The 13,464-nt window shown below is 41.9% G+C and overlaps 1 protein-coding gene across 2 annotated transcripts; it reads left to right on the forward strand.

Moving 5' to 3' along the window:
- Positions 1-178: 178 nt before the first annotated feature.
- RPS21 (ribosomal protein S21) lies at positions 179-6,915 on the forward strand (the record flags this gene model as incomplete). Of its 2 annotated transcripts, XM_081868206.1 has the most annotated exons (6): positions 179-291; positions 2,093-2,189; positions 4,203-4,266; positions 5,301-5,372; positions 6,660-6,715; positions 6,849-6,915. In XM_081868206.1, exons 2-6 carry the CDS (start codon positions 2,140-2,142, stop codon positions 6,856-6,858), a joined length of 252 nt encoding a protein of 83 aa, XP_081724332.1. In that variant the 5' UTR covers positions 179-291; positions 2,093-2,139. The 2 variants fall into 2 exon arrangements, with proteins under 2 accessions (XP_081724332.1, XP_081724333.1); XM_081868207.1 differs by lacking the exon at positions 6,849-6,915 and having other exon boundaries at positions 6,660-6,719.
- Positions 6,916-13,464: the final 6,549 nt, after the last annotated feature.

Genomic DNA, 13,464 nt, shown 5'->3' on the forward strand with positions numbered 1-13,464 from the left:
GACCTCTCCAGATTCCCGCCTTTTTGCGCACAGCCCCGAAACGTCCCCCCCCCCGCAACAGTCGCCCTCTTTAGCCACGCCCATTTCATAACGGCCACTTCTGCCCCGCCCACTCGAAAGCCGACACTCTTCACGGCGCCGCCCTCCTTAGAAACCTTGTGGGCGCGTGACGTCGCCGCGCACGCCTCGTGGTCCCTTGCGCCTGCGCGCTGCCGCCGTTGCGGGCTTTGTAGTCGCCTCTGAGTGACGTTAGGTCTCTCTTTCCGGCCTGGGCTCGCGGCGTGTGAGGAGGTGAGGCGAGGCCTGCTCCGTGTTCCCGGGCGGGCGGGCGGGCGGGCCTTGATTTCTCCCTCGCTGAGGTGGCCGGTTGAAAGCAGGGGGGGGGAGGGGGAGGGGCGTATTCGGTTGAGCTGATTCCTCCGCCCGCTCCCAGCTTCCCCTCTTCCCGGGGGTCGCCTGCTTCCTCTGCCCTGAGGTGGGAGGCCCAGGCCCAGGGGGTGAGGGGACATGAAGGAGACCCTTTTCATATACAGTGGTACCTCGGGTTACATACGCTTCAGGTTACAGACTTGGCTAACCCAGAAATATTGCCTCGGGTTAAGAACTTTGCTTCAGGATGAGAACAGAAATCGTGCACCGGCGATTGCCAAAAAGCAGAATTTCATAGTGAATTTGCTCGGTAGACATATCCAAGGAATTTTGAGAAAATAGAAATTAGAGTTTATTGTGGGGCTTTTGTGTGTACCTTACCTGTGTTGCAGGAAATGAATCCAGGTAGCAGAGCATCTGCTTTGCATGCAGGTATCCCAGATTCTATCTCCAGCATATCTGAGTAGAACTGGGAAAGAACCCTGTCTAAAATCCTGGAAAGCTGCTGCCAGCCAGTGTAGGTAGAGCTGAGCTACATGGACTAAAGGTCTGGTGCTGCGTAAGGCAGCTCCGTATCCGGAAAGTTAAGTGTGAATTGAGAATTGCAGCCTGAAATGGAGTATTTTTTTAAAGGTAAAACTGCTGTTGTGTTCAGTTTGCAAACACCCTTGTTTCGGAGTCCGTACAAGGCAATTTCCCATACTCTTAATATCTGGCAGGTAGAAATTGTTGCTTTGAGGAGGGGCTGTTCATGTACTTACTTTCCGTTTATTGGAAGTGCAATAAATGCACAAATGTGTTTGTTTTCCATCTGTTAATCATTGAACGATATCTTTCACTTCAGTGAGAGATGGAATTGGCTCCTCTCTCCACCCCTCCTCAAGTTCAGTAGAGGTGAGATGACAGTGGGATTTAGGTGAGAGAATGTATTTAGATAAGTCTAGGCTGCCATACAGTGTGGAGTGGGTGTGTAATTCTGAATCTTACATTTCTTATTCATGGATTATTCATTTACATGTTATGAATGTCTCTTCTGAGTTTTACTAAGAGTAGACACAACTCTGGCTGTAAAGATAGTATGTTGCTGTTAAGATAATCTCATCTCTGAAAATTTGAAGGCAATCTACTCTGACTTAGTTGAGTACCACCTCCCTGATACATTAAATAATTTTGCATGGTTTTCAAGTAAACAGACCCTACTTTGCATTGAAGAGGCTTGCTGCTGCTAAAATGGAAAACACCCATTGATCATTATAGCATTAGAAATATCATACAACAGCAGTTAATTTGAACATAAAAAAGATTGTCCAGTATCTGAAGAAGTGTGCATGCACACGAAAGCTTATACCCAGAACGAACTTAGCTGGTCTCTAAGGTGCTACTGGACAATTTTTAAAAAAAAAAATATATTTATTTTGACTGCATCAGACCAACAGGGCTACCACCTGAAAATAAAAAAATATTGTTATAATTTAATATTCTAGGGAAGTGCTCCTGCTTACAACTGAGAGTTTAAATAGAAATAAACACTTCAAAAGAAATACTCCTGCTTCATTAAATTAATACACACAATGTAGTTTTAAATAGGTACATAACTGAGACGGGAAGATGCTGGAAGATAAGGACTCTGATAGGTTGCAAAGACTGCTGGGGGTGAGGCTTTTTCTGTTATTTTCAGTCACAACCATCTGCTAAGTACTGATCTTTTAACATATTTTGTCAGAAATTTCCTGTTCCACGTCACTTGTGGCAAAACCCTAGAAAAACACAATGCAGAACGACGCTGGGGAATTTGTGGATCTCTACGTTCCTCGTAAATGGTGTGTATTAATTTATCCATGGAAATTACTAGCCTGCCTTGGGCAACTTGAAGAAAGTCATGGCACATTCGGGCATGGGGTTAAATCATGGCTTTAGCCATACAATAACACTCCTTGGGCTCAAGTGCTCCCAACCTGACTTCCTGGCATGACAGGAGGAAGAGTACAGGAGGTTCTGCAGTTCAGTGTGTCATCCAACCTGAGACAAGCTGGTTAATATTAAGTACAGATACAGTGGTACCTCTGGATGCGAACGGGTTCAGTTCCGGAGCCCTGTTTGCATCCTGAAGCGAACGCAACCTGCATCTGCGCGGGTTGTGATTCGCCGCTTCTGCGCATGTGTGTGATGTCATTTTGAGTGTCTGTGCAAGCAGTGAAACCCAGAAGTAACGCATTCCGTTACTTCCGGGTTGCCGCAGAGCGCAAGCCGAAAATGCTCAACCTGAAGCAACTTTAACCCGAGGTATGACTGTACTTGAAGCAAGCTAGCTTGATAAACTATAACTTGAAGTTGGCTTTGTTTCAACTGTCCATAGTTAAGATTGAGCACAGTATGTCCAGGTTTGGGTGACATAGGAAGCTGCAGTTAATCTTAAACAGAAACAAATTTTTTCAATATGCAATTACAGACTGTAAATTTTTTCAATATGCAATTACAACCGCAAGAGTGTTACTGGCCCAGAAATGGAAACAACAAGAAATACCGACTGTGGAAGAGTGGAGAATGAAACTGTTAGATTACGCAGAGCTAGATAAATTGACAGGGAAGATTAGATACTTAAGAGACCAAAAGTTCATCGAGGACTGGGGGAAATTTGTGGAATATCTGGAATATATAAGTGAGGGACAGGTGACGCTTAAGGGATTTAAAGAAGCACTGTGAAAAAGTAAGAAGTATTGTCTAAAGGGAATAGGAAAAAAAGAGATAAACAATGTCAATATAAATTTGAGAAATGTGTAATTAAAATTATAACTATGGATGATTTACGGAACAGCTGAGGGAAGTCCAAAAGAGAAATAAGTTGTGAAAAACGATGTGAAATTAATGTATTTTGTTTTGTTTTATTTATTGATGTTAATTAATAAAAATTTATATGTAAAAAATAATAATAATCTTAAACAGAAACAAAAGCTTCCAAACTTCTATTTGTGCCCATACCAATTGAGGGAGTGTGTGAGCCCAAGGCTCACTGGGGTTCATTCTTAGAATACCAAACTATGATATACTGATTTGTCAGTTGCTAGCTGTCAACTTTTCCCTTTTCTTGTGAGGAATCCTATTTGGAATAAGGGAATTTCCCTTAAAAAAGGAAAACATTGACAGCTATGGCAGTTGTGGGTTTTGGGGGGAGGGTGTGGGGGTTACACCTTTAGGTGCCAGGAAAAAACGTTCCTCTTCAACCAAGCCTTTGGCTGATTAACATCTGATAACCTTTTAAATGTGTTGTCAGAGGGGGGTTCTTGGTTTGTGCTTGTTTTTTATACAGTGGTACCTCTGGTTACATACGCTTCAGATTACAGACTCCGCTGACCCAGAAATAGTACCTCGGGTTAAGAACAGTTTCAGGTTAAGAACGGACCTCTGGAACGAATTAAGTACTTAACGCGAGGTACCACTGTATTGTATTTTTACATTGTGAACCACCCTGTGATCTACAGATGAAGGGTGGTATACAAATTTAATAAACAAGAATAATAAGATTGAGCTATTTGGCTGCTACAGCAGGAAAAAAAGATGGGTGCATAGATAGGTGCATGTACCTGCCAGCTCACCTGTAGCAAAGGTAAGGTGGCTACAAGCAGGATTTAAGATACAGAAAGGCTTAAGTTGAGGATTCCAGAAAGAGCTATGCCCAGGGCTTAAGTTCCATGGATTTCAAGAGTGCAGGGGGTGTCCCAGGCATGCCAAGAGTGGGTGCCACTGCTGTAAGACAATGGTGGTTGTCTTCAGGGCAAGATTTTCTAGCCGTGAACTTTTATATATTTTCATGGGGCTTCTTTTCTTCCCTTCAGCTCTGCTAGCAACCGGATAATTGGTGCTAAAGACCATGCCTCCATCCAGATGAATATTTCTGAGGTGAGTAAAATATAATTAATTAGAATATACAAGTTGAAAGGCGTTAATGAATGTGTTTTCTTTTTGGTACTGAATTTCATTGTAATGAGGCTTGTAACCTGCCTGGGTTGCTGACTTTATGTGAAAAATGCATTCCTAGCTCCAGAGGCCTATGGGCTTATTATGGCTACAGTAGGAAGAAGCCTAAGTGTAAAAAGTCGGCTAAGCATTGTTCTAACACAAGGTCACATGGAGTTGACTGCAGTCACAATGAGAACCAATGTTGGTTACAACATGGTGTCCCTGCATAATGTGCAGTTTTCTTTCACTCCTTTCTGCCTTTCAGGATCTGGCCCTGAGTATTAAAAGTTACAGCAGCGTAGCAATAATCACTGTTGCTTCTCTCAGGCTCCTGGGTCCAGAGGGCATGGGACTGTAGAATTACTTCCTTTGCTAGACTTCCTGCTGTAGGTGAAAATAAATTACAGGGGCTGCTTCCTGTAGCAAGCTATATTGAGAGAACAGCATTCATGGTTCAAAGGAACCACATGGGGGGCCTTATTTATTTATTTAAACATAAACCTTGAAGCAGTTTGTAAAAGGATAAGACAATAAAAGCAAGGGGTAGGTCACATTCCTTCCCTGCCATTCTTTTGCTTTTGACCCTGGGTGCTGTTGGTCTAATACTGCTTGCTGCATGACTTTTTGTTTTTATTCATAAAGGTTAGTATCATCTGTTCCGTTGCTTCCCTTTGTGTTTTAAACGAATTCCTATTAATTTTTGGATGTATCGTGGATTAATAGTAATGAAAAATTAATCCTTTTGTGTAAATGGGACATGGCTGACATTTGTCCCAGATTTCAGTAATCCAGTAAATCTGGGCAAACACATTTTTCATACAGGTATTTAAACTATTAATTTGCTTTCTGTAAACTCCCTGGTTAGATTTGTAAGGGGTTCACTGCCAATAATTGATCTCTTCTACGCATTGTGTTTTCCAGTATAACTGCACAACAGTTAACATGTTGAAATGCAGTCTTAATTCCCATTTCAGGTTGATAAAGTCACAGGCAGAGTCAATGGCCAATGCAAAACTTACGCAATTTGTGGAGCAATTCGCAGAATGGTAAGTATGTACTTAAAATGGTTTATCTTCCCCAGTAGTATAACTTCTGTTGTCTTTCCACCTCAGTGTTTGGCTGTTGTGGGAGGTGGTCTCACTGCATATTGGGTTTCTGCTTTTATATAAACTGCAGCTCACACTTTAATTTGACATATTTTACCTTATGAGTAGCAGCTCATTTAAGGTTAAGAGACTAGGTCTTGGAGTTAATTCTGTTTTAAATAAGGAAATTGTCATCCTCTGGGTTGTGAGAGTAATGTAAAGGGGCTCTTTACACTAGTAATATTTAAACATCCTTTCCCCAGGACTATCAGTTGCTGGACTGCAATGCTAGGCACATTTACTTAGAAGTAACACATATGGAAATCAATAAATATATTTATGATTGGGCTTTTAGTCTTTCATGTTTAACTCATGAGGCGTGTATGGAAAACAGATTTGCAAGCAGTATCAAATTCTTACATGAACTTGTACTACATTAACATAAGCAAATATGAACAGAGCTGGATACCACTGCAGGGATTACTGAGTACCATCTTCGTGGACTGTTCTGAAGCTTTTCATTTATCTGAAAATATGGTTGATGAATTAACTCACAGTGGCATTCAAGAGTTCTCTGTTCTCTGTGTGTGCAATATTCTTTGCAAAGCTCCCTCTATCAGTAAATGAATAGGCTACCATGAATAGTTGCTCCTGAAAGAAGCAATCATTCCTTCTGTATTATACACCATCATTCTGGAATGAATAGAGTGAGCCTTAATTTGAAGTCATCTCAAGACAGTGGGCTACACTACTACTTAGTAATGTAATTCTGTTACAGGGAGGTAAGCAGTGTTGAGAACTGATAGCTACCATGTTAGAATAACATTTAGTGACCAAACCCCATCTGGTTGGCCACTGTGAGAATGGGATACTGGACTAGATGGGCCATTGGACTGATCCTACTGGTTATTCTTACGTTCTTGTAAGAATCTGACTAAGGCACCCATTAAAAAATTGTTAACCAGGCTAGTTTTGTGAAAATAGCCTAACCACATTGTGTCCAAGTTTATTCAAAAGCAAGATCCATAGTATTAAGTTGTGCATACTCTCAGGTAAGTATTCATAAGAATCATTGCCTCCCCTTCTACTGAGGAAAAAGGAAAACAAATCAGTTGTGTACCCTACCCTGGTCAAGTGTTGGCTTGTGCATTCCAAAAACCGATTGCAGGAGAGCATCTTAAAGCTCTGTATGTAGAGCACTTTGAACAGGCCTTTGCCACTCAGTTAAACTTGTTTTCTCTGTTTCAGGGGGAATCTGATGACTCAATCCTGCGCCTTGCAAAGAACGATGGTATAATATCCAAGTAAGTTTTGTTGAATCTCATATCTCTCTCTCTCGGGTACTAATTCAGCTGTGCATTCTCAGTTTGCCAGCTTCTTATGCTGTTTTGCTAAGCTTAATATGTATGTTTGTAACTGTTTCTTTTCCTTTTCTAGGAATTTCTAAAGCATGACGAAGAAGCATGATGTGAAATTTGTTATAAAATAAAACTCTTGGAAAGCACCTAAAGTTCAGTGTGTCATTTCAGCTCGTAACAGGTGAAACTGTTAAAAGAGGCTAATTCTGAAGATTACAGAATTGTTGATATTGATTACATAGGACAATTTAAATGGATTATTTTTATATTTAAAAATAGGCTTGTGTTTATGATAGATTGCAATGGTAATGCTTTACAGCCAAAATAGACCACAGATTCTTAGTCACCAAACTATTGTCCCAGATTCTTAAACTTTACATCATTTTTGCCATGAGATGCAAGATGACGTTTGTTTCTCTACTTAGAACTCTAAAACACAGGGATGGAGACCCTGAATACCATCTGCAAAGCTGCAGGTTTTCTCTCCATCCCTGGTCTCACACGTTTTGCCTTCATTTATATGTCGTTTGCAGAGGGCACACCTAACTGGCTAGAAAGATGCAGAAATGGTTTTGCTACATTTATCTGTGAATTACGTTTGTCTCTAGGGTTCTCATTCTTTATATATTCTCCCATGAGAAAGAAAATTATGTGTATTTCTTGGCAGGTTTTTTTCCTGAACAGCAAGCCAATAGTTAAGAGAACTTCCCTTTGCTTGTTAAGGTCTCAAATGTGAGGAAATGCAGTACATTGATATCCTGTGATAAATATAATTATTCTGATGTAAACTAGTTGTCATAAGGATCGTAGGAGCTTGAACTGGCTGATTTTTAAGCACTCGGTTTAGTAAGCTTAGAAGAAAGCTTTTGTGTTTAGAGTTCAGTTTGAGTTGGGTGGGTGGTTCAAGGAGCTGTACGCACACCCAGGCTCACGAAATGTCACACCCCAGAATAAGAGGTGTGTGCTGCCCTCATCCCGACGCTGTCTGATATGGGTGGTTATTTTTAGAACTCTATTTGTTCGCCTCTTTTCACTGGAGACCTGAAGTGAATTACAAAAAATTAAAAATCCAAAGTGCAGAGTACAATGGCTTGTTTCTGGAGAGATCTGATTGGAGCCGCTATTTCTTTTTCTGGTATTCCAAAGTTTGAGAACTTCCTTTATTAGAAAAGCTGACCATGTTTTTCTAAGGGGAACAATGTAAAAAGATTCCTGCATTGTGGGGGGTTGGACTAGAATTCAGGGGCTGGCAAGGTTTACCAGCCATGGGCCAGATCACTCCCACAGAGATCATCCATGGGCCGGACTGGTGCAGCGTGATGCCGGAAATCACGTCTGCGCATGTCTGCAGCGCCAGAAATCGCTTTGCACATGCCCAGATGCCGAAAATTGCTCCTGCACAGAAGTGATTTTCAGTGTCTGGACATGTGCAGAAGTGATTTTCGGTATCTGCTTGTGTGCAGAAGTGATTTTCAGTATCTGCACGTGTGCAGAAGCGATTTTCGGTATCTGCACATGTGCAGAAGCGATTTTCGGTATCTGCACGTGTGCAGACTTGCACTCAGCAAGTCCCTGCGCACTGCGCTGGTTTAGCGCAGCGCACAGGGTACTCGTTGCAGCCCCTGGACTAGATGGCCCTTGGGTTCCCTTCCACCTCTGCAATTCTGTGATTCTAAGTTTTACCCAGTAGCTGAGCAAACACAATTCTGCAGGTCTATTCTAATAACCTATTAACTTGGCAGCAGGTAGGAAGGGTTATATTCTATCTGCCTCACAGAGCCCTAGGGGAAACCACATCTTGAATAGATTGAGAAGACAGACACATGCTGACGCCACTTTTGTTATCTGTCACTCCCCTGATTCTGGCTAACATCCACTATGCTGCACTTTTGACCTGATGTGCACAGCTGTTTTAGCTATTAAGATTTCCAAAGGCTTCTTTTTAAACTTAGAGATAGCAGCAGCTAGGTATGTTAAAACATGGCAAACCTGAGGTGGTAGTGACATTCCCATATAGGATGATACTTCCATTTTAAATCCAGGTATATTCTGGAAGCTGTGCCAGTAGTTTGCTGCAGTAGGTAGGATTTTAAAGTAAATATATGGCAGCAGCTTCTTAGGACAGTGCCTCACTTGAGAGGCAGAGGCACTTAGCAGAAGACACCTGGTTTGATACAGTTTCATCAGTAGGAATGACGAAAAGGCGCCTGAAGAAGTTGTAGAAAAAACCTCCTTTTCCCTTATGGGGTACCCAAGAGGACATATAGAGTCCTTAAGTGGGTTCCCTATCAGTAGGAGAAAATAACAAGAGGCCAACCAGAGAATATTGAGAAGCAGCTAGTAAGCCTGATCTTTATTAAACTTGCAACAGTGTCCTCACTCAACACATGCAGGAGGGAGGAGGAACCCAGAACAATGGTATGCAAGCCCTTATATATACTTTTGAAATTGCCCACCCTGTAGCTCAAGACTACCCCAAAAAACATCATACATACATCAAGAAGGAAGCAGTCTACAGCAGAAATCCTTTCTGCCAGGATACCTGACAGTGGCCAGCGATCGCATTACTTGGGCATCCCAGCCATTCTTTTGTGATGGTAAATACTTTAATTCCTGAATCCAGGTCACAGGCTCACCCTATTCATACACAAAGATGCCCTAAAGACAGGTAAGCAAAAGAGAGGCTTTCCCCTTTCCTTCCTCCTTGCAGAGAAACATTTGGAGTCAATTTGGGAGAGTCAAAATGGTTTCAGGATTGCTCTCCTGTACTATTTCAGACATGTGGTTTATATACTTATGTATGTGTTTGCCTTGTAAATTTATGAGCATATAATTTATATATTTGAGACTTAAATTCCTAGAACAAAGTGGAGACGGCGGATGTTGGGAAAAGCATGAGTAGCTTTCTTAAAACTTTGCACCATTTTTAATTTTACACCATAAATAGCATCTCCTCACATGGCTGCCAAATTACAGGTGAAGACTGCATACTTTAGAAAGCTAGCCAAAAGTGTTGATATTTAAATTACAGCTTACCTCTTGGTTTTCCAATTGTCCAGATTAAGAATTATGATTGGCAAGCATTTTGCATAACTCATGGGTCAATAAGCCTTAGCACCTGCTAATTGCTTATAGAAACTGAAATTATATAAAAATGAGCATTCTACTGCTGTAATTGGCAACAGGTGTTAAAACATTATATAGCTCAAGCACAAAGCTGAGCCATAGTGTGCATAGATTTGCCTAAATATTCAGTTCATTTTAGAGGATTAATACTAGTGGGATCAGGAAAGTCGAACTTAATGGCATTTCATTTGTGCAGGATTTATGTCAGACAAGCTACCGTACTTTTCCATGTATAAGACACCTCTATGTATAAGACACCCCCTATTTGGGGGGACTCAAATTTAAGAAAATGGGGGAGATGGCACAGAGTTGAGCTTTTTTCGTGGAGGATAACTCAGGGTTGTTGAGCTTTTTTTAGAGAATAAGAAGAAGAGTTTGGATTTGATACCCCGCTTTATCGCTACCCGAAGGAGTCTCAAAGCGGCTAACATTCTCCTTTCCCTTCCTCCCCCACAACAAACACTCTGTGAGGTGAGGGGGGCTGAGAGACTTCAGAGAAGTGTGACTAGCCCAAGGTCACCCAGCAGCTGCATGTGGAGGAGCAGAGATGCAAACCCAGTTCACCAGATTGCGAGTCTACCACACTTAACCACTACACCACACTGGCTCTTTTAGGGAGGATTACCCAGGGTTGTTGAGCTTTTTTTCAGGAGGGGTTGCAGGTTGCAGAAAACCGCTCAACCACACGCATCACAAAATCCTCTCATCTGTCCCCTCAACAGCAGAAGCTGCCAATCACCCGCCCAATTGCCGCAGCATCAGCCAATCAACACCACCCATTGACACAGCAACCAGTAACACACAAAAGCCACTAACGGCCATGGCAGCAACAAATCAAACATCCACCCTATGCACTACCCATGTTTAAGACAACCCCCATTTTTTAGCATGCTGCTTAAAATAGAAAACCTAGGCAGAAAGGGTATACAGAAATACATAGTTCTGCCATCCTAGAACAAGAATATATTTGAACTAATATTTTTCCTTGACCCATAACTCACACTCCATCATAACTTGTGTTAGCTGCTGAATTGAACAGTTTTTCAGAGTATTGTGTTGCAATATCTGCAGTTGACTGAGAATTGGTCTGTTTTCCAAGTTTGCTGGTGGGTAGAGCAGATACGAGAGGAAGCACAGCAGCTCAGGTATGTTTATCTCAGCAGGAGCAACAGACACATCTGCTGGAGCTGTGTTTTCTAGCGCTTGTAAGCCTGTAGGGGTTGGAGGCAAGGTCTCTCCTTGCACATGAGCCCTTCAGCAGATAGGCTAGGCTCATTGACTGCATCAAGATCACTCTTTGAACTTTATGGTTGTTGAATGGTGTGAGCCCAGGTCTCCCCAACCCAAATCCAGCATGCTACCCAATGTACCATTTGTTGCCACCTTCCAAATTTCCAACATCACTGGCTCAAATATCTAAGTATGAAGGGGCTCGTGGAGAGGCGTTCTGGAGTAGTAATAATAATAATAATAATAATAATAATAATAGTTTGTTATTTATACCTTGCCCATCTGGCTGGGTTTCCCCAGCCACTCTGGGCAGCTCCCAACCGAATATTAAAAACACAATACAGCATTAAACATTAAAAACTTCCCTAAACAGGCTGCCTTCAGATGTCTTTTAAAAGTCAGATAATTGCTTATTGCCTTGACATCTGATGGGAGGGCGTTCCACAGGGCAGGCGCCACTACCAAGAAGGCCCTCTGTCTGCCTGGTTCCCTGTAACCTCACTTCTTGCAGGGAGGGAACCGCTGGAAGGCCCTTGGAGCTGGACCTCTGTGTCCGGGCTGAACGATGGGGGTGGAGACGCTCCTTCAGGTATACTGGACCGAGGCCGTTTAGGGCTTTAAAGGTCAGCACCAACACTTTGCATTGTGCTCGGAAATGTACAATTCATGCAGTTACATTTTTATATTATCCAGTTATGTTGTTTCCTGTATTTTACTTATGTTCAATTCACTATTTGAATTGGGGAAAGGTGAAGAAATCTATTCAACTAAGTTGTGCTCCGAGTAGACTCACTGAAGTTAATGGATTTAACTTTGTCCCAGCTCAACTAATTTCACTCAAGAAATGCTTCTGTGAGGCTGAACTAGTTATGTTAAACTTTGTTTATTATCTTTATTTCAAATAATACAAACCATTAAGTAATCCAAGTCTCGGCCCAAGATATCCCATTGTCTGTTTCCATGTCCTTAATGTATATCCTAATCAGTGTAACATCTTGCTGGATTTTAACCTACATCTAAGGATTGGTAATAAATTCCAACCATGATATGACTCTTTTCTTCTTTGAAGTATTGTTTCTGCTTACATCAGGGTCTCTAAAATTCTTGCCCGGCTAAAAGAGTATGGTCAGCCTAGAAAGCTTTTCTAGATGTATTTTTAAGACTCTTTCCAGTGTGCAGTTAAATCGCCTGTGCTGTTCTCGGATAAGAATAGTTCAGATCTCAAAAGAGCCATGAAAGGGAAGGAACTAGAGTTTGATTGTACAAGTGGTGCCCTATTGCCCTTACATGGTTACATTACACCAGCTTGTGAAATTCTCCTCTGTTACTTACAGTTGGAAAGGCAGCTGAATTGAATTGAGCTGTTTCAGCTAAAACTTCACATTGCTTGCCTGAGTGCAAAACAGGCTAGGATTCCTTCTTTTGGAACAGAATCCTGTTGCTTAATGAAACCTGTTGTTTCTGTTTCATTGCTGGGAAAGGAGTCCTTAAAAGGGGAGGGGGAGACTGAATAGCTAAAACTTCAAGAAGCTGGCATATGAATACAAACTTCTTCACGCAAGCTGGCATTCGCCCAAATGGCTTATTGTGTTGCAGTCCCTGTTATTTAACTTCCTGCCATCAGCAGTTGTGGGTCTGCTGTCACAGTCTGTCTGTTTAGATGATATACCTGCCTTTTGCTCCTGTGGTTTACAACAAAGTCAAAGCAAGATGAGCACATAAAATCCATAAAATAACACAGTCCTTAAAATACACAACTTACTGAGATAAATCTTGGAGGGGGGCAATTCTGCCCAGGACCTTTTGGGTGAAAACGCTTGGTCCGTTCTTAACCTGAAACTGTTCTTAACCTGAAGCACCACTTTAGCTAATGGGGCCTCCCGCTGCTGCCGTGCCGCCGGAGCACCATTTCTGTTCTCATCCTGAAGCAAAGTTCTTAACCCAAGGTACTATTTCTGGGTTAGCGGAGTCTGTAACCTGAAGCGTATGTAACCTGAAGCATATGTAGCCCGAGGTACCACAGTATCTTCATAGATCCCAAGTATGTCTGCCTGCACATAGGAGAGCGGCTCTCTACAGGCAAGCTTGGTTCAAGTGAGCTGCAAACTATAATTATTCTTTCTAGTTAACAATTTGTATCTTGTGTATAGAGATGCAAATGGTTTCTTTTTCATCTGCAGTGTGCATCCTTCACAACCTGAGATAGCTTGTGGAATCTGGAACTTGTGATAGACCCGTCATCATTATCTGTGAGACTAATCAGCTTGAAGTAAACAAAGGAAAGCCAATTAAACACTTTTTCCAAGAAGGAAGCAAACTATTGTTTGACAGCAGGCAGC

The sequence above is a fragment of the Podarcis erhardii genome, assembly GCF_964252035.2.
Source record: "Podarcis erhardii genome assembly, chromosome: 6".
Taxonomy (NCBI): Eukaryota; Metazoa; Chordata; class Lepidosauria; order Squamata; family Lacertidae; genus Podarcis; species Podarcis erhardii.